At 36.7% G+C, this 27,007-nt stretch overlaps 2 protein-coding genes across 2 annotated transcripts in view; one reads left to right on the forward strand and one right to left on the reverse strand.

Annotated features, from left to right (window-relative positions):
- Nucleotides 1-12,081: 12,081 nt before the first annotated feature.
- Nucleotides 12,082-27,007, reverse strand: part of LOC142353913 (uncharacterized) — a 91,794-nt gene continuing 76,868 nt past the window's right edge. Inside the window, exons 10-17 of the mRNA XM_075406143.1 lie at nt 24,321-24,507; nt 21,355-21,710; nt 20,911-21,015; nt 20,100-20,504; nt 19,501-19,671; nt 19,120-19,316; nt 14,355-14,553; nt 12,082-14,072 (exon numbers count right to left, since the gene is read on the reverse strand). Coding sequence (XP_075262258.1) covers nt 12,462-14,072; nt 14,355-14,553; nt 19,120-19,316; nt 19,501-19,671; nt 20,100-20,504; nt 20,911-21,015; nt 21,355-21,710; nt 24,321-24,507 — 3,231 coding nt within the window. The 3' untranslated portion in view covers nt 12,082-12,461. The remainder of the gene's footprint in view (nt 14,073-14,354; nt 14,554-19,119; nt 19,317-19,500; nt 19,672-20,099; nt 20,505-20,910; nt 21,016-21,354; nt 21,711-24,320; nt 24,508-27,007) is intronic.
- Nucleotides 15,448-18,517, forward strand: LOC142353914 (uncharacterized). The gene is made up of 3 exons (XM_075406144.1): nt 15,448-16,161; nt 17,744-17,881; nt 18,237-18,517. The coding sequence occupies exons 1-3, from the start codon at nt 15,727-15,729 to the stop codon at nt 18,408-18,410; spliced, it is 747 nt and encodes a 248-aa protein (XP_075262259.1). The 5' UTR covers nt 15,448-15,726; the 3' UTR covers nt 18,411-18,517.

Below are 27,007 nucleotides of genomic sequence, written 5' to 3' on the forward strand. Positions count from 1 at the left end.
TGATGCTCAATTGCATATTGTGACTTTTTTGAACGTTGATTTTTTAAAGCTTATAGAAAAAAAATGACTAGAGAGTAAATTGGAAAAAGCAATGGCAGTTTAAAAAGTTACTATATTGATGCTCAATTGCATATTGTGACTTTTTTGAACGTTGATTTTTTAAAATCTTATGGGACAAACAATATATTTAGGGCTCCAAAAAATTGCACAATGGGTACCTCTTTTTTTATCTTTTCAGTAATTAAGAGAAAGCTTTTTCACAAAAACGCTTTCAGCATTTCTTTAATTCTAGGGGTAATTTCTCCGCCCAATTTCGATAATATTCGAATGACTAGTTAGATCAAAAAATTCTTCAATCTTAAAGTAGGGCGGAACATTTACAAGATAAAACCTTAAGTTGACTTTGATTTTCTACAATTACAAATAAAGTCTATTTAAAGTTTCGCTTAGACTTGTAACTTACGCCCACCAATAACTGTTGTGTAAACACTTACGGACTGTGGAAATTTTGATTAAGTAAATTTGATTTGGTAATTGGGGAAAACCCAAAACAAACTATTATATTTGCAATCTGATTATAGACTTAAGAATTTTTGTGAGCTTTACTGTTGATAAATCAAGATTAAAGATAACAAAAAAGCGTCTTTATTTTTTATTGACTTTCTAAATTTCTGAAAGCAGTGTTCGAATTCTCAATTTTTACCCAAATTTTCAATCTTATGTGGGAGAGTGCAGAATTGAGAAAAAGATTCAATTTAGGATTTTAAAATAATTTTTATTAGCCTCACTTAAAACACTGAAGCACAAAAAATATTCAAGCAGCTCAGCTTACAGAGATACAAATAATAGCTTTTTCATTCTTATACTGAATTTTTACTCGCATAGTAATCTTTATTCGTGCTTATCATTGTACGTAGGTCATTTATTTTTTATAGTAAGTATTACATTATAGCGTTGTGTACATTTAAAAGATGCTGAGCAAAGGAATATTGTTTTTGTTTACAAGTTCGCTTTGTTATTCCGCTTCGTGTCTCGCTTTTGTTGTCTCCGAGGCCAATTCGGCTCAAGTCACGACTTGGGTGGGCATTCTCGGGTTACCAATCACAACGGCTTTACTGTCTTTAGAAAAATCCTTCAAACCTAAAAAACTTTACCGAAATAAAGATCTTTATTTGAGCATTGTTAGTGCTTTCTTTTTCGGCGGTTTCGGAATTTGGGTTAATTTTCACTCGTTGAAATATATATTACCGTCCGATAATAACATGGTGAGTATTTTTATAATTTTAGTTATGTCTGTTACAATGCAAGCCATAGAAGATAAAATATTCCCAACAATTTTGACATTATTTTCAGTTTTGCTGGGAATTATTGGGACTGTTTTTATTTGCAACCCTAAACAAATTTTATCCTCGGAAATTCTAAGCTCGGGGACTTTAAAAGGGGTTATTTTTGCCGCCTTGAGTGGGTCATCTTTAACTATAATGTACTCAAATGTTAGAAGATTTCACACAATTTCGCCAACTTTGAGCTGTCTCGGAATGATGATCGGAAATTTCACATTTGGTATTACGTCATATCGGCCATTCAGCGGTGAAACTTCGTGCGCTATTACGTCATTAATTATGTCACTTATTGCCGCAGGCGCGCAAAGTCTTACGTCATATTTAGGAATGCACGGTTCGATGTTGACAACTATTACAGCATTATCGATTATGCAATTATTGGCGCCAAGTTTGAACTTTGTCGCTCAATATTTTCTGTTTCCAGCCCGAGTAGTCTGGACTTCAGCAATTGGAATAATTTTTGTAGTTCTGGCAGTATTAGTTCAACTGAAGGTTTTGAGAGATCGAGAGAAAATGTTGAAAATTCGGACGAACGAAAATGTGATTTATGAAACGAAACATTAGCGGGAAAAAATTGTTTTGGATCTTTTCAACAATTGCCCCCCCCCTTTGGTACCTAGTAGAGAATCGCCACCCCTTCTGTGCTAAACTTTACCACAATATTACTTGGCCTACAGTTTATATAGTCGAAAGATAGTTTAAGCGCAATTGCGGGCCGCTGTTCATGGCCATGCCTCTCATGCGCTGTGGGATGTAATCCGGAAATCGCGGTTCGGTTATCGAAGCGCGCCCACCGACCCGCCAGTCGGAAATTCTTTTCGCTTTGTATTCCGATTCGGCTAGTTGCCATACCATGGCGTATTTTATTCTATTCAATTTAATATAATGTGTGCATGCGTGGAACGTTATTAGTCGTCTCTGATTGGTTAATAAATGGCTTGCTTAAATTCTATTCAAGAATAGTCCCCCCTTTTGCAAAAGGGGGGCAATTGTTGAAAAGATTCATTGTTTTTAAGCAGAAAAAATTGGCAACTGAACAATAATCGTTGTTATTAATGCATCTTTTGTAACTGCTCACAAAAATGAGTATATAGATTTCATTAGATTTAACATTATAGAAAACGGTAAGCAGCCCTATGACCAACCTCAACTGGCCGAAAACTTGAATTTGTTTCTTCTCTCAGGTGTAATGTTATGCAATAAGTAACAATACGCAAATTTCAAAAAGATTTGCAATAATTTCAGGGAGAAAAAGATACTTTATAGTTTTCAAAAAATGCCGAACAAAAACTTTCAAGTGATTTCTTGCGCTTTGAAGCCGTCGACAAGCATAGCTTAAGATTACCTAAGCTTATTTTTTTAATTAACGGCCGTTAAAAGAAACCGTTTGAAAACTGTGTTGTCAAATAGAAATAGACAAAAAGACACTGAATATTTCAGTCTGAGATAACACCCAATAAACATTTTTTGAGAAGACATTAACTAAGAAACGTTCTTTTCTCTGAAAAAATGGCACAAAAAATTTTTTGAACAACAGCAATTAAATATCGTTTTGAGATATATATTTGAAAAAAAAACGTTTAACAAAAACTATTAGCAGCTCACTCAAATTAAATCAAATCAAATCAAGGAGGGTTGGTATGCTCTGTAAATTCCATTTTTAAAACAAAACAAAAAGCTCGTTAATGTGCAATCGCACATAATGTCCTGACCCCACTTATCATCAAGCTTGGCTTAATTGTCTACCAAAGGAGGAAGAGATAGAAAACTTTCAAAAAATCTCTTTCAAATTAACTGGATTATGAACAAAGGTTTACAGCTTGAATCACGTAGTAAGGTAAATAATGCCACATTAGTGGGCCGATGAGACCTGCCATTGTTAAGACTACCAGAAAAGACAAACAAAAAATCAAATAACATCAAGCAGTTACATCCAAAACTCGATGTCTACTTTTTGAAAAAAAAAACTACACGAAAACAAAATCAAAATAGTTTCAAATAAAACTTAATTTATAGAAACTGATTTTTTCTTCACTAGAAAAAAAGATGGGATCAGTCCTTGATGAGACTCGGTAACAAGTAGACAAACTAAGACATAAGAGTAGAAGAGCAGAGAAAGACAAAAAATAAAAACAAACAATCAATTTGCAAGGAAACTAGTATCAAAGATACCAGAAGTTAAAACAATAAGCAATGCACTTAAAACCTTAGATATGTTCAATTGTGCCTTTTTGAAACTCTAAATAAACAGCAAAATGCAAATAAATAACAGCGATAGTTCTCTAAAAACCTAGATGTCAAAGTAATGAAGAAGTTAATCATTCGAAAAAAAATCACAGTTGAAAAAGTATAAGTTTTTTAAAATAAATAATTTCAAGTATTGAAAGCCAATAGACAATAATTGAAATCTTGAAATAGGTTTCTGTTTAATCATAACGCAACATGCACATATCGACACCTGTCATTACCCTGAAAACTCAATTGTCCTACGTCTACAAAAGTAAACGAAAAAAAAAACTGACGAAAAAAATCTAATAAATTTTGTATTAAAACGGCGTCAAAGCCGTTAAAACCGAATTCTAATCTGTGAAATTTAAAATATTTCCGACTGCGCCTTCTTTGTACGCGAAAAAGGAGATATGTGATTTCTGAATAGAGAAACTAGGTAACAGGTTTTTAAAAGGAACAAAAGGGGAAAATTGAAAAACACAGTATTTTTCAAGAACAATTAACTTCAAAGACATAAAAACACTAGCTAGGAACTGAAATTCATTAATAAGTTTTTTATTTCTCAAAAAGCCATTGAAGTCTGTCATTATTCAGAATATGCCATGCGCTTACAAAAAGAACGATATATAGATCACATTTCAAAATTAAAAATAACATTTAGTGAAAAAGCGGTTTCAAAACCTTTAGTTACTGAGACTTGGTAACAATTAGAGAAATACGGCAAAATGCAAATTAAAAACAAGCTATTTTCAAAACTTTTTATTAAAGGGTTATGAAAAACTTTAGCTATCAACTGAAAAAAATAAAAAAAAGTTCCTGTTAATTTTCCATAGGAAGCCGCTATAGTTTATATATAATCAATAGCCTATATAATCAATAAATCAGATAGAAGCCTAACAATTTTATGATTGAAAGAAATGAATCAAATTTCTACCACATCTGGTAAAAAATCGGCTCAGACATTTTTTCCCTTTCCTATGGTACCAAACCAAATATGACAAAAGGAGTCATCGAAAATAAATAAAAGTCATTTGGAGATTTAACTCTACTTTGACTCTTCTTCAAAATGCTTCAAGTGAGGCTCAAAAAATTTTGAATGTTTTACCCACAAGAATTTTCGTCTGAACAGAGTATGCCTTGTGAACCTTTAAGGTTTAAGTCTCCGTAATTGGAACAGCATTTTATTGTGTACCAAAGTAGATAATTTGATGCTCCAATTCAGCACACAAAACTATGCAATTATTTTTTGCAGTTTTAATAAACCTTTCTTTAAAAAGAATACCTGATTTCATGACTAAGACCTGATTTTACTTTTAAAAAAGCTTACAGATAGGTCGCTATAATAAGTTATGAAGAAAGTAACGATAAATAAATTACAAGATTAAAAAAAAGAATTACAGAAAAAACATAGCACTCAGCTTTACAAACTTTGATGAATTCCATCTTTGAGCATCTCCTATACAAAGAATACATAATACTTTTTTATTGGAAATGTAAGCAAAATGTTCAAAAATTGCTTTGCCCGTTTTTTTTGAAAACGAATATTGCAACTTTTCTATTTGTGAGATCTAAGATTTCGAATGTAACAATGGCAGTGAAAAAAAAAGCTTATTTGGTTTAGATTGCGGAAGCAGAGGGAAAGCTGAATACTTGTGGCCAATTGTTCATTCTAGAAAAAATTTATACCTCACAAAATGTTATAAGCTGTTGAGCAACAGTGTGCAAAACAGTTTCGATAGAAGTACAAAAGACCAAAAATAAATTCGACATTTGAAAATAAATAATTGTTCTTAAAACACAAACATAAGATGAAACATTTAATGCAAAACTGAAGTGTTTGCCTTTTATGCCTAGAAACAGTTGATAACTTTAATCTGGACAGTCATTATATTTCCATAGTTTTTTCGTTGAAATTTTGTGAAAATAACTGCATTTGAAAATCAAGATAAAGTTTGCTAGCAATAATGACAAAGACTCAAATTTTTATTCTTTTTTAGGTTGAAAGTACTGCATGATCCGACAAGCTTGAGCAGTAAACTGGGGTAAAAATCAGTAAAGTTAGAACACATTGGGTGATAAATTTTTGCTTTTACCTTCTACACGAATACGATTACATCCAGTTTTGCAGTAAAATTCTAAATATAATTCTATCGAGATCAAATGTGACCGTTGGCTTCTGAATTATTGGAAGAAAAAGTACTTCTAAACCATTTAAAAAGACATTACGCCAAAAGGGAAAAAAGTGGGCTACACTCAATACAGTAATGTTGTTTTTATTCCAGTAGTCTTTGGCTCAGCTTAAAAATGGCCTTCTGGCGTTAGGATTGTTATCTTAAAAAATCCTCAAAATTTTGCGAAATTTAAGTTAAAAAATACAATTTATTGTCTTATCAGTCTATTTTTTCATTAAAAGACTATCTGACAAATACTTGAGTGCTAATGTTTTTACTGCCAGAAAACGGTGATTCTCAAATTTTCTTATCCTCTAAAAAAACTGGGTCGAAAAATGTCTGCCTGGCCAGAAATACTTGGTGCCCAGCCATTGAGTGCTTAACAATTAGTAAAAACTTACAATTTCAATTGACGAAAGGGAATGCTTAGAATTTTCTAAATTAAAAACACTCGATTTGGATAGTTTGAAGCCGTATAAACCCCTTCAAAAGTTTTCAGTTTTGGTTACTTCGGACCAAGCAAGCAATGTTTACTGTTTGTAACTCCTTAGAAGATGAGAACGGTTTCTCAACGGTACTTAATTTATAGGGCATGAAATAAAGAATAGTTTTCATTCAATTCATTTCTGACCTGAAGAAGAGTTCTGAAAAGTTATTCGAGAGCGTAATTTGATGTCTGCAGAATGTCTAAAAATCGACTGAATTAGCATATTTTAATTAGCACTGATGTTAATACATTTTTCACCAATAAAATCGGTGGTAATCCCGTGCGCTATGAACTTTGCTCACAAAAGTCATGAATAAGAAATTGAAATCTTGATGCACGTTTTTTGTAAGATCTTTAATTCTCTAGGGCCCATTTTTGGGCCTACGTGCCATAGCTGCTCTCGTTCTATGATTTTCCTGTTTTCTTATGTTAAATGTTCTTACAAAGAAAGAATTTTTATGCTGTCAAAAAGATTTGAGAAAAACAAAAGTTTTCAGTAATGAGTGGATTTTTTTTCAAATGTTAACAGCTGAGGTCGAAAAATAGTTTTTAATGATCAAAGCCGAATTTGTGAATGCAGAATATCTTTAGAAATTTTAATTCTTCGTTTTTCCTATAAAAATGTTGACTCCAAAACTCAAAAGAAATTCACTTCCTTGTGAACATCTTGGAAACATCTGCAACTATCTTTGGTCCATCTTTTGGAAATTAGATAAGACTGACAAAGATCTAAAATCTACTAATTAATTAACGAATATTTCAAAAAATTTCCCAAAAACCTTTTTTTCAATTTAAAACAGAAATAGGTTAACTTGCAACTGCACAGACATTGAAAACCATGAAAAAGCAATATATGAATAAAAGGGGTTTGATTTCAACAATTACGTGTTACTGCGTCCATGCCGGACGGGTCGGCGCCTACGGGTGTCAACGGGCGTCAATTGAGTGCGTGTTTACCAAACAAATACGGTAATCATAACCTCAGTGAGGCTAACAGCACCGACAACTAGTCTCCTAAAACTACGGATCAATCTCCCCCAATGCCACTATGGTGTGGCGCACCGGCGAATTGAACCTCCCATTAAAATCGGTGTTAATCCCGTGCGCTATGAACTTTGCTCGCAAAAGTCATGAAAAAAATTGAAATCTTGATGCTCGTTTTTTGTAAGATCTGTAATTCTCTAGGGCCCATTTTTGGGCCTACTTGCCATAGCTGCTGTAGTTCTATGATTTTCCTGTTTTCTTATGTTAAATTTTCTTACAAAGAAAGAATTCTTACGCTGTCAGAAAGATTTGAAAAACAATTTTTTTTAGTAATTGAGTTCATTTTCAAATGTTAACAGCTGCGGTCGAGAAAATATTATTAATGAACAAAGCTGAATTTGTGAATGTAGAATATCTTTAGAAATTTTATCTCTTCGTCATTCCCAGAAAAATGTTGACCGCAAATCTCAAAAAAATTCAGCTACCTGTGAAGATCTTGGAGACATCTAGAACTGTCTTTGTCCCATTTTTGGAAATTAGATAAAATTGAAAGAGATCTAAAATCTACTATTTAATTAACGAATATTTCAAAATTTTCCAAAAAACCTTTTTTCAATTTAAAACAGAAATAGGTTAATTTGCAACTGCACAATTATTGAAATCCAAGAAAAACTAATATATGAAAAAAGGGGTTTGATCTCAACAATAGAGCTGGGAGCTAAAAATTGAAACAATTAAATATATTCAATTCAACATCTATGGGACAAAATTAAGGACTTTAATTGTCACGAATATGCCGTAGGACAGCAAAAAGAATGAAAATTAGAGGCAAAAACAGAAACATTCTATTAATTTCTGCAAGAGAATAGAATCGCAGCCCTTAGTGGCAGCACTAAAAGTGACTAAAATAATTAACTTTAAGCATTCTTTCCACGCCATTTGGACCTGTCATTAGTGCGATAACTTGAAACGGAACAAATATTAATCTCAAAAAGAAGCAAATTTGCAAAAAAATCTCAAAACTTATGTAATTTTGCATAACCCAAAAAACGTTAGTTGAATGAAAAACCACCATAAGAGTATCTTTTTTACTTCAATTGCATTATTTTTTGCCCAGTATATATTGAAACTAAGCTACACGTGGACAGAACTAAGATTTAAAAAGTTGTCAGACTCCCTGCCATTGCAGACAGAAAAAAAATGTATTTAAAGTCATAAGAGGCATTTACAAGTGCGAAGAGCAATCAGATTTTCAGTTCATAAATTGATCTAACATTTAGTTTATTTAGTTTATTAGCAGGTTTAAATTCTATTTTACCTAAACAAGTTTTGCACGCACTGCGCAAAAATTTGGTATTACTTTAGATTTCTCAATTCTGATCGGCTCATCTTTTTCAAAGGCTTGAACGGTTGAAAAAAATGACGCAATAAAGTTATCAGGATGTATTTCTCATTTCATTATGTACTCTGAAAGATTCTCTTACCCGGAAGATGTTGTGATGATTGGGAACAGCTTCACGAGAGAGGAGACTAACAATGCTGATGGCGTGAGTGAAACGGCGGAGCGTTCGACGCTGGCAGAATCGTAGCGGAGTCCTTCAAGACTAAGTGGGATAGTAACCCCAGGACTGATTTTCTTAACTATCGGAAACAAATCAACCAACTTTAGATGCTGCTCGTAAAGCGTCAACCACTTAGATCTACGGTTCAGAGCAGGTACATACTCGTTCAGCCGACGCAACCAAACTGCATTTCCACATGTCTGCGCGCGAGTGCACGGTTTACGATGATCAAGATCGTCAACGCCAATGATTGAAGGAATTCATGTCGCTTGGTCACTAAGTGGAAAAAGATTAGGTGTAACTGCGCTTATGCAAGAGGGGTTGACGCCAACGCGGTCAACGGGCGTCAATTGAGTGCGTGTTTACCAAAAAATACGGTAATCAAAACCTCAGTGAGGCTACCCGCACCGACTAGTCTCTTAAAACTACGGACCAATCTCCCCCGATGCTATTATGGTGTGGCGCACTGGCGAATTGAACCTCCACTTTCTGCAAGCATGCCCATGTTCCACGGCGATATTCGTCTTGTTCGATTTTTCAACAGACTCACGAAGCTCTTTTTCGGCACCAATAAGATCGTGCTATTACCTGACCAGATCGTAGCAGGTGTACTTCCGTGAGACACAAACCGATCCACTTCCATTGAACTCGATAAATTGTCCATGAACGGGACGAATTCAACACAGACAGCACGATTAGTCAGACAATTGAAGAGAAACGTCCATCTATTCTCAGTATTCCGACGAACGTTGACGTACAGTGGGTCAAAATTACTGACCCCGGTACTGGTGAAGTGCGAGACTTGTAGGCAATCTTCTGTTTAGGAATTCCAGCCACGAATGGTTGGATAACCGACGTGTAGAACCGTTTGCACAAAACAATTGCATTTACTGGAACGTGGCGAGAGACCTATTTTGAGGGCGGCATAACGTTCTGTACTTCAGCACGCAAATACTTAAAGCCTTGTTAGTAATTTTTGTCAAGAGAGTATACTGCAGAAACAGTGTAACGAAAGAATGGCGTGCATCTGGCACGACAGGATGCTTATTGTAAATGTGAACTTCCACTAGCAGTCGGAGTTGACCAAAAGAACGGATGAGACCATGAGGCCCAACAAACGGTGAAAACAGAGCGATGGGGCTATTTTTTTGACGGATATAACACAAAGATCAATTCTTTCGGAACTAAGCCAGCCTATTTGAACAAAGTAATAGAGAAGACGCTCAGCCTAGTCAAGCTCAGTCGAATTGACTATGCTGCCGTCGATGGTGCGATGGTAAGAGACCTAGCATGCGGGATATCATACAGAGGAGTTTTCGAAAAGAACTCAAACTATCACACGGAATCAGAACTCCACTTGGTTAGTTAACGCGCTTGCAGCTGATGCAGTCAGAGTTATCAAAGAGAATCAATTTCAGTCGGTTACTTAACACGCGTGGGTGTTGATGTAACCAGAGATGAGATATTCTCATCTTCTTCTTTGATGACAATACAGAGCTTAATTTTATCTATGACGTCAGTGTTCAGCGCGATACTGACAGGCTTAAATCTCATGAAGACAAGATTGTTCAACGCTGGTTTACTCACAGAAAATACTCACACAATGTGAAATAAAGATAGGTTGCTTATTGTTTGAGATTAACCACTGCGAATCTATGCTACTGTTCACTTGATTTTATCCACATTAACGGTCAACGCTCGACAGATTTCCATTTCTAAACCTGCTGCCAAGAGAGCGGCTTGTAGTTACAGTTTAAGAATATTCATTACCTTCATAGGTTTGGCACGGACCATGTCCAGGAATGCCACCTCTGTTTTAATATGGGAAGATGTTTCTTGGGTCCTAAGAAAGGCTACATTGTTGAATAAGTCTTGGGAGCTATCCCCAAACGTCTGAGGTTCGAGATGATGGAGCGGTCTTGAGAAGCAGCCTCTTGGTATTGTGATTTTGGCTAGATGTAAAAGATCAACGTACCACGCGATGAAACTCAGTTGTGTCTTTGGGTAACTCAACATAACATTGCTGACAACTTACAAGTTGGGGCAATACGGTCGAAGACCTTAGACACAAGACAATACAGAATGTTGCCTTTATTGATGGTGCTGCTGGTACCCATGCTCACAACTACTGTTGTTGTGATCCCACTTAAGCCGAGAACATGAGAGGACTCTGCAATCGATGCGATCACTTTCAATTAAGTGGATTGAGAAGGCCAATCAATTTGGACAGCCAGATCTGGTACGTTGCTTACAAACTTAGAAAATTGACAAACTTGCTTACGAACTTAGTAGTCTTATAAACTAAAGCCGAGCACATATTTTTGAATATTATTGACTCAACGGCTAAATGGGAGCTGCACGAGGAAAGGCCACTTTTTGAGAAATTTCTCCAACTTGTTTATGGCGAGGGGGTAAGTGAGTTAAGCTCCGAAGACAGGAAATTTTCAAGTCTTTTCTGAGCAACTGATGTTCAAAATCACTTTTAGCAAAATGAAAGAAGAAACAAGCCTGGAGAAGTCAAAAAGATTTCACGCAAAATGTTGAAAAAGCGGCAAAATGAGGTAAAACAAAACATTTTCTTTGTTCGACGAAGTAAAAAAACATAGCAACAAAAAGCTAGACGCAGAATGAACTATGAATGGATTGGGAACACCACTTAGAAAAAATCCGATCCAAAAAATCGAAAAACAGTAAAAATCGCCGAAAAAACATTAAAAGTGAAATTGCCGCATGTAAACAAAAAACCACCAGCGAGAAAGCGAAATTTCGTTCAAACACCGTTTTCTCACTCTCATTTAAATTTAGAGCGAAAAAAATTCACGCCGCAAAATCACTCGCTTTTTCGCTCCACTTCCTGTTTCGGCGTGACCAAAATCATTACTCCAATTTGACTTCAAAAATCATGAAAATGTGTGAACAGATCTTAAAAACACAGCGCCCCAATACAATTCAAACTCTTTGAATTGTAAAAAAAATAGGAGCCCTATAATAGCCGGCTGAGAAGATGAGGTCGGCTATTAATCACTAAAATCCTCTTAATTCCCTATTCTACGTTGGACGGGCTTTCCAATGATACCAGTCACAACTCTCTACGATGAATATATCCATTGGCCAAAATTGACTCAACAAAAAAACCAATTATACAGTTCCAACCAACAAAAAACCATGTATATAGTTCCTCTTCGCACAAGTAGGTCGGAACAATAATGTTGCTCAATTGATTTGCAACGGTGTTGCTACATTTCTACCTTTTCTTATCTCTTTCTCTAACAAATTTGACGTTTTAACTGACGAAAAAAATGGGCTAGATAAGCAATAATTAATTACTGTTTTCCAAAAGCACTACTTTAGGCAACATATTTTCAAATATCCATTACCGACTCATTTGAAAGAGATACATCGTCAACTGAAGAACAGAGCGAATTGCTGCCAGTGAAGATCCAAAGTCATTCAAGAGCATCATTAAATACATTAATTTATTTAAATATCTTGAGAAGCAACGTCAAATGAAACAAACTGTAGAACAATATTATTTAGGAGGTATGTTTTCTACAGCAAAAATTACCGTCTAAAATTGAAAGATACATTTGCAACAAAAATAGAACGTCAAAGTTTGCAGTATAAACTATTCGATTAAGTATATAAAGGTACAGCAACTTTTTATGTTCTCTTTTGACTTCAGCGCTCAAACGTGATGAGACGAAGCAGCCGCTGCCGATGGAGGTATTGACGAATGATGGCCGGAAGCACTAACTGAAGGTGTGGTCGCCGAATGCGCGCCAGAATTGGCCAGACTGGTTGCGTTCATTGCAAATGCTGCCCTTCGTTCCTGCTCCAACACCATAAAGCGTCTCAACTCGTGTTCGTGGGCCATTTGGGCGCTGTATTGCGAGTGGCCGTTGGTCAAAGCTGAGAGGTAATCTTCAGGCAGATATGGGGGCCGAGAAGCACCTGGACTGTTAGCGGCCGCAGCTGCTGCCATGAGATGGTGATTAGATAATAGTCCAGCGGATGCCCCTGCAGCTCCCCCTGGTACAAGGCCGGCTAAAGCAGCAGCTTGAGCTTGTAACTCTCGCTCCCTAGATACCAGACCCGGGGGTACTCCGACAGAAGCGAAAGGATTTGCTGCCGGAGAACTGTGGGAGGCTGAAAGAAGAGGATTTGCTTGAGCTGCAGCTGCTGCGCCAGAGTTGCCGTTTCCAAAAGGAGGAAGACCCAAAAGTGCTGCAAGTTGTGCTGGATCCACACCTGCCGCGGCAGCAGCAGCGGCTGCGTTGTTCGGGTTCAAGCCACCAGACGCCGCGGCGGCATTAAGCGCAGCCGCATTCTGCAATGATGCTGGCCCGACCGCACCTGGGAAGGGTGGAATTCCACCTCCGCCGACAGCACCACCTCCACCTCCACCCAATGCTGCCTGAGCCGCCGCTTGGGCGACAGCCAATTGTTGGTGCATATGTAGGTGTAGATGCGAGTGTTGATGATGTTGCTGCTGCGGCTGATGATGACCCGCAACAGCCGCGGCTGAGTTCAACTGTTGAGCTAGTCTAGACTGGGTAGCCAAATGTTCGTGGACTCTTTGCTCCTCTTGGATATGACGTAGCATTAAAGCAGGGTCCAAATTTTGAATGGAACCCAGGGCGGAGGCAGCGACTGATGGTAATGCACCTGGAGTCAAAGCGGCTGGGTTTAAATTCTGTTGCAGTAACGCAGCCGCCAAAGCTTGTTCGTTTTGCTGTAACTGCTGGATGGCCATCGCCGTACTGGTAGGAATTGCACCTGGGGCAACAGGGTTAGAACCAGGTCCTGGATGCAAATTCGCGGACTCCTTTAGACGTGCCAGCAACTCAGCGTTTAACCTTACATCCCCTCTTAGGCTTCGTTCTGCGATTTCTTCCGGGGTCCAGCCCGGCGTCACGCTTGCTCCTGAAGACGAAGGCAATGCTGGGTGGGGACGTTGTTGAGGCAGGGCCGATAGAGGCGACGAGAGTTGTTGCAAAGGCAGAGTTGAGGGGTGAGGTCCACGAATGCCAACTGGAGTCCTCGGTGCATTTAGTAAGGATGGGTGTAAAGGTTGTGGGTGAATATTAGTGTTGATGTTGACAGGAGCCGCGGCTGCGGGTGACACTGCGGCACTCGCAGGGGTAACTGGGGTCTGTGGGAAAGTGCCAGCCTGGGGAGTCATCGACGGGGTTGTTATTCTATCCGTAGCTGATGTCGCAGAACTTGTTGCTGTCGTCGCACTCGATGGCACATCTCGGGACGAAGGTGGAACGCGGGATACCTCATTTGAGGACAGCTGAAAAACAAATATTTCTCGAGTGCATTTAAGAAATGTCCATCCTTGGCTTGTTCCTGTAAAAGTGAAGTTGAATACAACGGGAACTATTCCCCTGAAAATGTTCATTACTAGGTACCAAGTGCGAGGGGGGGGGGGGGTGGAATTGTGGAAATCATACAAGATAGTCTCGTCTCAGTCAGCGCAAAATAGGCATGAGTTGGTTCGCATAGGTTATGGTCAATGAAAACAAAATATTGTTACGGCGAGGTGGTGGGGGAGGGGGGGGTTGATTGAATATACCTTTTCCTTTTTGACGTGAGAATTGGTGCTACTGCTCTTTGTGGAGTGGAAGGAGGGTGCGAATAGAGGCACACATCTGATGTCTGTTCTCGCACAGCTGTTGCTGCTTCCTACACCAGGAGGCAACTGTTGCTGTTGGCCAGCTTGATTCGGATCCAGTCTGCATTTGCGTCTCCAACTGCGCACCAACTTGAATATCCTAAATCGCATCAAAATTCATTTTTCGGATTGTAAATTAACTTTTTTTAATTACAACCAGTCGCAACTGGTTAAATTGACATAACCTATTAAATGCTCTCGAATATGGGCTGTTTTTTTTTTGTAGCTCCTAATTCAGCCGCTAGGCTTCGATTATTTTAATAACAATAATAATAATAAATTTTTCATTCTCTGTTATCGAGCAACACAAAAGAAGTTTATTTATTGTGCACAAAAGATGTGTACAATGAAGTTCAACAGAAAAAGAGCACACCATTAGATCATCAGTTGATCCGTTTTCAGGTGCCTCACAATGTAGGAATATCAGAGAACTGTTGATTACGAACCAAAAGAAAATTACTACAGTAATTGAACTACAACTCATGATTGGTTAAAACAAAAAATAAACTGATAATTGAGTTCAGGGGCCTTACAATTAGAGATACTTAAAAGAAATAACTTAAAAAGTCTTGGTTGTCAATTATGTAATTTAAAAACATATGGCAAAAATTTTTTTTGCTGATTTGTCATTTTTAAAACCGTATTTACATTTTAATTGTGATTATTGTCTTTCTGCCATTAGTAAACAAAAACTTGCAAATTATAAGCAATTAAGGTGCAAGGACTTGAAAATAAAATAAAAACAGCACTTCAGAAAATACGCAAAACATAAACAACAGCGTTGAATTACTGTTGAATAGTTTAAATTTCTCAATTAAAAAATTCGTGAAGAAAAAGCTGAGCTGAAGTCAATTATACACATAATTAAATTTTTTTCATACACTAATTTTCTGTCTTTACATCCGAGGTTTACAAATTCCGCCAAAAAATAAGCTAACTTCAACGAAACGGTCATAAAAACAGAAAACTTGCTGATATTACTTGGTAATAAAATTCTGCCGAGTCTACGCCGGAACAAAAGCATCCAGTTAAAGCCATATTAACTTTGGCGCAGCTGCACCACCGCTTTTGTTCACTTGCTTTCAAACTCAAGTCATTATTGTAAAGCAAGCTTCTTTAGCTCTTTCAAACAATAATAACGCACGTTTTTAAAACTCAAACAAACTGCCAACTTGTAAAACTGAACGCGTTCAATTTATTAATCAAATACATTACCATCACTAACCAAAAACCACCAACTACGTAAAATTCAAAGCTAGGACTGTTTCGTAAAATGCCATCAATTCCGTACATTTCGTGCGTTATTTGGGGTCGCAAAAATTCGGGCAAAACTACTATTCGAAACAACTTAGACTCTCTATTCGGCGAACAACCAGAAATCGAGAAGAAATCAGCCAAAAGCCATACAAGCATTCGGAACCTTCTAGAAAAACCGAAACCCAAAATGAAAACCCGGGTTACAGTCACGTCGCGAGCATGGTTCGGCTTGACTGCCGATACTATAACCTCATTGGCCAATTCGCATCCAATCACAATCGATTTTAAAGAGATGAGGAATTCGTGGTATAGTCTTGAGTCGGAGTATTATTTGAAGCAGTTGCGAACCGCTACAGTTATCATGTATATTATTGACTCAACGGCTAGATGGGAGCTGCACGAGGAAAGGCCACTTTTTGAGAAATTTCTCCAACTTGTTTATGGCGATGGGGTAAGTAAGTTAAGGTCCGAGGACAGGAAATTTTCAAGTCTCTATTTTAACTTTGTGATATCTCTACGCCTTAAAATTACCATCAATTAAGTGAACATAAATTGTCTTCGACTCCTTGAAGTTAGCGAAAATCAAATTGCGAGACAAAAGATGTATATTGGGAGAGCGTCACGTCATATGGTCGTAACAAAAATCTTGACGACAAAAGAGCATCTGAGATAGGCAAAAATGTCCAACAATTAGACTTTATTGAATTATTATTCCACAAAAAAAATTTATTCTCAAAACTAATGTCAGAAATATCCACAGATTGTCGAAAAATAACCACCAATGATTCACAAAACCCCGGTTGGGATTGAAAGAACAAAATAAAACTGAAATTTGATTTAGGTAAAAAAAATTATAAATTTGTAGTTAGATATATTCCCATTTTTCAATGAAAAGATACAGGGAATGGCATCAATACCGATAAACAATATGCCTGGTAACTAATTAAAACAGTCTAAATGCCGGGTATCTAAAACTATATGGGTTCATATGCTTCTATTTTCCTATCGTTTTTCGATACTGACTATGCTAAATTTAGGCGACTTTGCTCAGCAACTGCCCTAACTCAAACTCTAAGATCCGCCCTTCACTTATGAGCATACGTCTCCAAAACAGTTCTTGTAAATCGCATACTTGGACACTAGTGAGCTAAAAGGCTCTAAGAGAATTTAATGCCCTCTGGGCGCTACCTGTTATCCCATTTTTGAGGGCAAAAAGTCAAATGGGTCAGACGAAAAATCGTTCAAGCAACAAATCGCATTAAAGAAGACCACAGGACTGATATAATTGCTAAACTTTGTTTGAGAGCAATAAATACTGGTAATTCATCCACATAAGTCAAACTGCCAGGAAAATTGGCTCAAATAGCATCCAAAAGACTAATAAAACTTCAGATGGTGAAAAAGTCTTCAAAACATGCACTTAATAGATAAGGTAATCTTGATCGAAAATGTTAAAAAACTGCTTTGAAAATACCGCGCGTGACCAAAAAAATTGCTTGCTTAGCAAAAAAATTTTTCACAACCTTTCTTCTCGTTCTCTCTCAGAATGTTTTATTAACTCCGTGTCTCGTCTGTAAATTTTTGTTCAACAGATTGTCTTAAACATTTGTTTTCACGTGCGGTATTGACTTTTAAATCCTCTTTCAGTGCCACTTTATCGATTAAAGCAGAAGATCACCATTATTCCTCGTCGAGTCGTAAAAATCCAAGACAAGGCCAATAATAGCTCCACTTAGCTATCGCAGCTGTTAATATCAAAACAAATAAAATGGGAAAAGACCACAGTTAATAGCATTAAATCAGTTTTATCTTTTTCGTCAAAGGGTTTCCGATTCAAACTTGATTTCGAGAGTAAAAATTAACCTAAAGCGTGTCTTTAAACAATCAATGTAACTATTCTATTTCTTTGAGTCATTTTCATGTCTCTATTAAGTGGCTCGCATCGCGAAATGAACTGGAATTTAGTCATTACATACAAAAATATAGAAGAGTTGGTATGATATTTTTGTTCAAATTTCACGTGTTGTGTATAGATGGGTCCACCTTTGGCAGTGTTATTCACAAAGTGTGACGAAGAGGGAGCAGAACCCGACTTTATGGAGGAAGCCATGGGACTCACGGAGAGGTCTTGGAAGTGCTGGGGAAACATCCCAGACTACCGAGTCCTCAAGGTCAGAAACAGACCATATCTACCAGATTGCGTTGATTAGTTCATTAACAACACAATTCCATGGAGCTCAAGTAAAAACGATCGATGCGTTCAAAGCCTTTTTGACAAAGTTTGAACCCGCAAAAATAACTCCGAAACCGATAAAATTTAAATTGCGCTTGCAAAACGACTAAAACTCCATAAAAGACAAACCGATAAAATTTAAATAGAGCTTGAAACGACTAAAATTCCATATAAGAAAAAAACTACTTTGTTCGAAAAAAATGACTTTATGTCTTAATGTCATAAATTACCGAGGCAGCCACATGAGTTAACAAAAAAATACAAAATTGTTATTTGGTCCGTTTTTGTATCAGGTTCAACTAGAAGATCGAATCTCAGACGACCTCCACATTGCAACTACCAAAGTGTGCAAGAAGGCATACGACATGCGCAACTCCATGGCCACAGTACTCATACTCGCACAGAACAACGCACCTCTCGACAGCAATCGAGAAAGCACAATCGACGAGGGTGAAAAGTCACCCTAGCTCATTCACTCATTCAATTGCTAAATGAACTCTGCATCCAGTACTAGTAATACTTAGATTTGCCTATCTTTCCCCAAATGAATTGGAATTCAAAAAGTGTTTTGTAATTTTTTAAACGATTGTGTGGACCGAAAAAATTCGTGTTATGATTGAAACGGTGACAAAATGACGGATGGAAAATGTCTGGCTCCTCTAGCCCCCAAAAAAAGAAATTCAGATAAGAGCACTTCAAATTTAGCAAAATAAGATGCGCATGAGAAACCAAGAGATAACTGACGAAGATCAGACGAAATAATCTCAAACGACTAACTTGGTGTTGGTTTTGGGTTACCTGACTTAAGCGAGGGGATGCTAGCCTCACTGGGTACTGGGCAGTAGATCCCTTATTTTTTTTTAGCCATTCCGAGCATTTAGAGAGCGACACTGGCACTCAGTACCCGGGTTTTACTCACTTTTGGTTTTAGGTCAAAACGTGAGCTGAACAAATAGTACTTTCCTTAGAAAAACCTCAAGAACACGAATACTCTCCATCGAGTCGTTAAAAAAAACCAGGAACACCGCAATATAGCTACGCTCCGCTTACAGTTTCGTAGCTATAAAAAACACTGACAGTAATTTCCTCAAACTTTGTTCGAGAGCAATTAAACAAACAAATTAGTCAAATAGAAAAATTTACTGCATTATATTGCTGACTGTTACTGAAATTAACCTCTTATTTGGAGATTGCTCTGCAACCTGTCTCGGGTGAGGTATTTGCACTTCGTCACTGCAACACATGGGAGTGGGGGAGGTTGGCGGAGTTAGCCCAGATCTACCCACAATGACCTTGAGAAGCTGATCAGCCACAACGTGTTCGGTTTTGATCTCGGTGGCCAAATTTAACTTCAAGTCTAGATTTGGTGGCAGCTAAAACATTGTTTGTTTTACTTACCAAATATATGTTAAATCTCCATTAAAAGTTAGATTACCTATGCATACATTTTGGCTATATTATCACAAAGCGATTTGCTATGCTATGTCATATTTTGCAACTACTTAGGCATAAAAGACTCTTGAGGAAATGAAAGATCCAAAATTCAAATTCCCATACCCCAATATTATTCGATGCAACAGCAGTAGAAGCCGTTGTCGGAGCTGGGAAGTTTTGAAGAGTGGGAATTTCTTCTTTGGGCTCGGATTTGATTTTCACAGGAGGTTGTGGCGGCAATGGTACTGTGCTGGGTCTGTTCTCATTGGAAGCTGCGATCGCTGCTGATATTGCCTGTAAAATAAACAACTTCTTTCAATTGTCGACACTGCTCGGAACGTAGATGGTCATATTTTTATTAGAGTGGGAGCAAGCAGTTCCATTATATTCTAACCCATAAGTCCTTTTTACCCATAAAATATGATTTTCATCGCTTAGTCATTGAATTATTGATTTCAATTCAGCTATAGGCTCATAGCCGAGGATAAACACTCTCAAACTGACATAGAAATTTGGATATTCAGAAATTTGAAACTTAATTTAGCACTAGTCATGTCATGCAAGACAAAAAGAAAGCAAAGAAGATGTCAATCTAGGCCTAAGACTAAAACCAAATTACTAGTTTTACACAGAGACCAAACTTCACACTGACACCAATTATTCAGAAACCAAATTATTATCATTAGGACGTAGTCATGGATAATTAATAGTAAAAATCTTGCCTTAAGGTCACTTGGCGTAGACACTGGAGGGTTTGTCTGAGTCGCGATGCCAACCGGAACAGAAGTTCTAGATTCCGTCGCACCCGGAGGAATAATGGGTGGAAACTGTCCGCTAAATGCTTCTAGTTTCGGCTTGATCTCTTGGACAATATTAGCGACAGGTTCTTTTTTGATGTCCTCAACAGCGGGGGGAATTGGATCAGGTTTCGTCATAAATGAGCTAATCGTGTCTGGCTCTTGACTCGCGGGAACCAATGGATTCGAGAAAGTGGTGGTAGAAGCCGATTCGGCCTCAAAGGGTTCAGGTGTAGTGCTTGTAGTCTCGGTTGTCTGACGACCTGAGGATGTAGTCTCGTTGCTCTCCGTGCTTTCACTACTAGGAGTGTCAGAACGACTCGCAGCCTCCTAGAACAAAAATGTTGACGAATATGCAGACGAATATGTTGAATAGGGATGAATATTGCAAAAATAGGTTATTTTTCGCATTCAGGGCCACCATTAAGAAACTAAGTCCACAACTGCCGAAATGATATTTAATAAGTCGCAGGTAGTTAAAATTCTATGCCCAAAAATCAAATGCGGCTATGGCGTCAGAGTACCTCTAGAAGTGCGAACTTTCTGTGGTGTCTTTCGCAAATATTTTACACCCACCCCAACTTAGTTAGTAGGCATAAAGCTAGAGCGTACACCCGCCTCCCAACAACCGCAAACAAACCATAATGGGGGTTAATTTCACACCCCTGGGAGTAGGTGTGGCAATAAAAGAGACCCAAATTGATGAAAATGAAGACTTTAATGAAATAATTCTCACCCTCTGTTGTTTGGCCCGTTTACTGTAGACTTCAGTGGTCCCTTCAATACTATTCCTCGACTTCCTTTTCTTTTTCTGCACAGACGGGCTCTGGACTGGTGAATCCTGAAGACAGAACCCAATAAAACTATTGAAATTTGTCAACTGCTTTGTTAAATCAGTACTGCCTTATCGTTTAACGAATTTGCACTGTTAACGCTTATTTGGAATTTTATCGCAATCAACTGTACATAAAAATGAGACGCAGATGCTATGGATATTAAATGCTGTTCACAATCGCTGACCATGAAAATTTACTTCTATTCAAAGATATTGAAAACAAATTAATTTCAGATATTGCTTGAAAAATTACATACTTTTGCTGCAACAAGTTCAACCATATTTCGATTACATTTTAAATTTATGTCCTTGCACAAAACAAACAAAGTGTTGTTAAACACTTACAACCACACTTTCCGACGCCGTTTCCCCAACCGGTAGAGAACACGAACTGGGAGCCCTATTTGCACCTTTTCCACTCGTAACCGAAGAGGCCGCCGAACCCAAAACCGAAGACACATCGCCACCAGCACCTGCCACAGGTTTAAACAAATATGGAGATGGCGCCTCCGCTGTTTTGGGTAATCTGCCGTATTTCTGGTAGTCGAGACGGCACTCGAAGCAGAGGAGAAGTTTGTCAGCTCCCCAGTGGACGAAGTTTTTGGATGCAGTGGTTCCACAGTGCTTGCAGCTGAAGGCTGACTCCTGAGGGTCCATTATACTGTCATCTGATTCAACATCCGTGCCTGAGTTTCCCAATTCTAAAGAATAAACAGATCCGGTTCCGCTTTCCCCTTAACAAAAATTTAGTACGTTTTACGATCGTGCTCTGGATAGGAACCGTACAAGTCGCGTTTTTTATGAGAAGAATTTTCTTTTATTGAGAGAAGATTTATTAACCATATAAGGAATATATATATATATATATATATATATATATATATATATATATATATATGTATATTTATATATATATATATATATATATATATATATATATATATATGTATGTATGTATGTATATATATGTATATATATATGTATATATATATATATATATATATATATATATATATACATACATACATATATATATATATATATATATATATGTATATAAATATACACATATATATATATATATATATATATATATACATATATATATATATATATATATATATATATATATATATATATATATATGACGGAACTTCATGTACGGTTTTAGCATGGAATCGATTAAAACAAGTATGATCATAGTATGATTACTAATATAAAAAATCAGAAAATTGTATCTCAATTCATAACATAGCTAGCAATGTCCCCAATAGCTTCGTAGATCTGCAGTCTCATAAAAGTAAAAAAGGCAGAACAAAAAAGAAAATAATTCTTTTCATCAAGGGCTGAGATGCCAAATTTTATTAAGAATCTGAATAACTTATTGCTGTTTCTATTAGATGCTCTTCAATAACCTTCAATTAGAAGGATATACACTCACGTGACCTTATCTCTTTGAATTAAATTAAAGAAAAGTCAATTTCAGAGTGAGGAAGTCATTTTAAAGAGTGAAGTAAGTCACGTGTGAAAAAATTAATCACGCGAATGAACAAAAAACTCGCTCCAATAAGAGTGAAAAATGACGTCACGCATGCAATTCAGTTAAAATTGCATGAACGATTGAACAAAAAGCAGATTTGACGTCATATGGTCGTAACAAAAATCTTGACGACGAAATAAAAAACATAGCAGGACAAGACCGGACGTACAATTCAAAGAATTTTCACTGACTAAACAAAAAGCTGGATCTAGAACGGACTAGGAGTGAATTGAGAAAAACCATTTCCAAAAAAAATCAGATAAAAAAGAACAACAAAAAAACAGAAAATCAATGTCAAAATTCCGCATGTGAACAAAAAACCACTAGCGAGAAAAAAAATTTTCGTTCAAACAAAAAAATTAGGACCAGAATGAACTAGGAATGGATTGGGAAAACCATTTAGAAAAAAAAATCCAATCCAAAAAAATCGAAAAACAGTAAAAACCAAAGCGAAATTGCCGCGTGTGAACAAAAAACCACCAGCGAGAATTTTTGTTCAAACACCGTTTTTCACTCTGCTTTAAAATTAGAGCGAAAAAATTTCTCGCCGCAAAACCACTCGCTTTTCGCTCCACTTCCTTATTCGGCGTGACCAAAATCACTACTCCAATTTGACTTCAAAAATCATGAAAATGTGTGAACAGATTAAAAAAAAGCAGCGCCCCAATACATTTCAAATTCCTTGAATTGTAAAAACATAGCCGGCAGATTGCCGGAATAGCTGCGAAATAGACTTGCGTGCCGTAAAATACAGATGGAAAAAGATACAGAAGTGAGTTGATAATAGTTATCGCCGCCGCCTATAAAACTTACAAGTTTATTTCAAAGGAGGTTGTTTTTGGGTGCAAAAAAAGTTTCCCTGTCGCGTCTCGAACCGGCGATCTCCGTATTAACAGCCAGTCGCCTTAACCACTCGGCTGTCGGACCATACAATCTGTTTTCTTACAATCAAATTTGTTTTAGGAACAGATTCTGTTTCTGAATAAGCGCGAAAAAGCCATTTAAGCAGTGACGAGACAGAATGTTCTAGAACAAATGTAAAACGAAAATAGCGTCAGACGACGAAACAAAAAAAAACCAAGAGCACCGCAATATAGCTACGCTCAGCTTACAGCTTCGCAGCTATAAAAAACCAAGAGAAGGCCAATAATAGCCTCAGCTATCGCTTCGCGGCTATTAATTACGAATTAGTAATCAATGTTTATAATTGAATTTAGGAATTACCATAAGATGCAATAAAGGTGTAATAAACCAATCACAGATGGTCATTCAACCATCTACGGGAAAAGTGATGCTCGATAATTTTTTCATTTTACAACATCCGAACGGGTATCACCCATTTGTCTGTACAAGACCATCCAAGAATAACTGTGGTGGATTTAAGCGTTCATCTAATCCAACAACTCACCCAATGAGGGGGGACGTCAGGACCAAAAGGCACGACGACTGTTCAAAGCGGTAGAAGCACTTTTGAAGAAGACGAGAGGGCGTAGAGAGATAAATAAATATAAATACACGAGGAATGCGATTGACTGTTTAACTTTCAGTTTGAGGTTTGATTTAGTAACAATGACACCGAGCTGTCGAACGGCCATGCCTAATTTAATCAAGTTTTTTTGGTTTAAAAAATCGGAGCAACTTATCTATGAATCTATACTTAAATTTTTGAAACTACATATCTAATCATATTTACTATCAAATATTGACTATATTTACTATTAAATATTAATCGTATTTACAATCAAATCTGAATCAAAGATGAAGAACTTACGAGACGATATAATTTTGGTAAGCCTTGCAGCCCCACTGTTGCCTCCGTTCTTCTTTTTCCCACTGAAGGGTTTTGTGCCCTTGGTCGATGGTTTTGAGCTGTTCACACGGGTTGAAGTCCCGAAGGATGAGGAGGTCTGAGCACCTGGGCTCTTCTTCCACACGTAGTAGAACTCAACCAGTTCAGACTAAACGAAAAAAAAATGGTTGAATGTTACTGATTCGCTCAAGAAGTTTTTCTCGAAATGTTTGCAAATAAATACTACGGGAGGCTCGATAATGTGTGTTTGCACATAACGTTCCGGCTCCGCTCGTTTATGTTTGTGACTCCATTGTCTACCAAATGAAAAGATGTCCAAAACTTGGTGTTTGAGAGACAAAAATTGAAATAAAACTTTCTAAAAAGAATTCAATAATTCCATGCCGCATTAGAACGCACAAGAGACCTGCCCTTAGTAAGACTACGAGACAACAGAAACAAAAAAACACAAATATTATATATGGCAAAAACTATGTATCGATCAAGTATCAAAACTAGAAAGCAGATGAGACCTGTTTTAATGGGACTAGGTAAAAATTTGAAGAAAGATAAGCAAAGTTAAAAAAAATCTGCTTTTCAAGAAAAAAAAAACCATTAGATTTAACTAAAAAATTCTTGACAGACTTACATATAACTACTCCAAGAACAAATGGGACCTGTCCTGGGTGAGAATAAGTCATCTCACAGGACTACAAAATAACAACAGATACAGAAATAATCAGATGTTTCAAAACAATTTTTTGTAAATCAAAACAATTTACGAAAAAACAAAGTGAAGCAATTAAAAATCATCTGCTACTCCCAGAATATAATATTATCTCATTATTATTTCTTCATTATTTTAGTTCAAATAAAACTGAAACATTGTATATGTTCACTTTGGATACAAATGAAAATCAATTGGACCTGTTATCAAAAAAATATGTTAAGAAAACGAAATGAACTACAAATATTGACCACTCGTAAATGTTTTATGAAGATGCATAGTGCTCTAATTCATAAAACAGTTGAAAAATACAAACAACAAAAACAAGGTTCCAGTTGCATTCAAATAGAATGGATGGGACCTCTCATTGATGAGACTTAGTTACAAGTTGACCAAAAAAAAGAGCACAAAAAGGGGTATTCCACATAATCCGAATTTTTTTAAGCAAATAAAATCGAAATCATTGAAACACTTAGCTATCAACTGACGAAATTTGAAAGTTTAATTACTTATCAATAGAAAAATATTGAGACTGGCCGTAGAAACAACAGGAAATTCATTTCAATAATAAAAGTGGGAAAAGTGTCGACGCAATTAAAAGATAATCTATTCAGAGAGAACTTTTTTATATGATCAACTGAGCTCTTTTTGAACGCCAAGGTGATCTGTTCATATTGTGATAATCGGACTTCAAAAAAACAAACAAACAGGAATGGATATCCGATAATCACAAAATTGTCCAGAAAGCTCGTAGTATCGAAAACAATGAAACCATTAAATTTCAATTCAAAGCATATTTTAAGTTATACCTCAATAAGATGCCAGGAAGTCATTGCGATCTGTAATTAATCAGAATAGTTTTTTCGACTACAAAAGGACACCAGATATACGCAACACCCAAAAAATTGAGTAAAAAGTCCGCGAAGTGTTGAAGCCTTTAAAACCATAATCTGTTCATAAAAATTTTTATATAATTTCAGTTGAGCATCCTTTTAACGCCAATTGTAAACCGAATTTTGAAACAATTGTAAAAGGATAACAGCTAATAGGTATCAACTCAAAGCATTAGATATTTTCATGAATTGCTCTTCAGGGAGCCGACAAAACACTTAATTAATGAGACTAAGTGACAGCAATCTAAAGAGAAACCAATGCAGGCAAAACTTAAAAATTTATTCATAACTTACTACAAACCAATGTCGAAGCCATAAAAACCATGAGCTATTCCCGGGAAACTAAATACATGCTCAATGTACCTCATTTTAATTTCAACAATGTAATTTGTCATGGAAACTTGATATGAAAAGAACTTTTCTATAATGGATATGCAAGACAAAAAATTCTGAAGATGTTTACAGAATAGCGGTGCTATAGAACTTTGATTTATAATGGTAAAACTCCACAATGAGACTTTTTATTGCTCCTTGTCTATTTAGAAAATATAACTGTTCCAGCATGCAGCGTAAAATATAGTTTTTAAATAATAATCCAAAAATCTTAAATTGAACAAAAACGACGCTAAAAGCGAACAAAATGACAAATATCAAATTTTCGCTGTAACTTAAACGTTGATAACTCCTCAGGAAAAAAAGATTCGCATAAAAGTCTTTGTTTCAAATTCTATGCGTGGACTTTTTGATGATACCACTCAACTCTCCACGATGAATTTATCGAATATAAATCAATTTTCGACACCTGCTTTGCAAAAAATAGCTGAAAAAAGTGTCCTGACATGCAAAGCTAACCTTTGGGGAATTCAGAAGTGACTATTAGAGCGAAGGCAAGGATGCCCACTCCCAAATGACAATTACATTGTTTCTTTTTTCAAAAAAGAAAAATGAAGATGGACAAAAATCTTGATGCATCTAAACGATACATAATCAAGAATGTTTTGTAAATAATCAAGATACAACAAAGACAGACACCAAAATGAAAGAAGTGA

This window comes from Convolutriloba macropyga, chromosome 15 (genome assembly GCF_964194025.1).
Source record: "Convolutriloba macropyga chromosome 15, txConMacr16.3, whole genome shotgun sequence".
NCBI classification, from domain to species: Eukaryota; Metazoa; Xenacoelomorpha; order Acoela; family Convolutidae; genus Convolutriloba; species Convolutriloba macropyga.

Bases quoted from the DNA above. Each gene is read 5' to 3' on its own strand.
- LOC142353914 (XM_075406144.1), top strand. From the start codon at position 15,727: ATGCCATCAATTCCGTACATTTCGTGCGTTATTTGGGGTCGCAAAAAT. The intron at 16,162-17,743 runs GTAAGTAAGTTA...TGTTGTGTATAG, and splicing joins AACTTGTTTATGGCGATGGG to ATGGGTCCACCTTTGGCAGT. The intron at 17,882-18,236 runs GTCAGAAACAGA...TTTTTGTATCAG, and splicing joins CAGACTACCGAGTCCTCAAG to GTTCAACTAGAAGATCGAAT.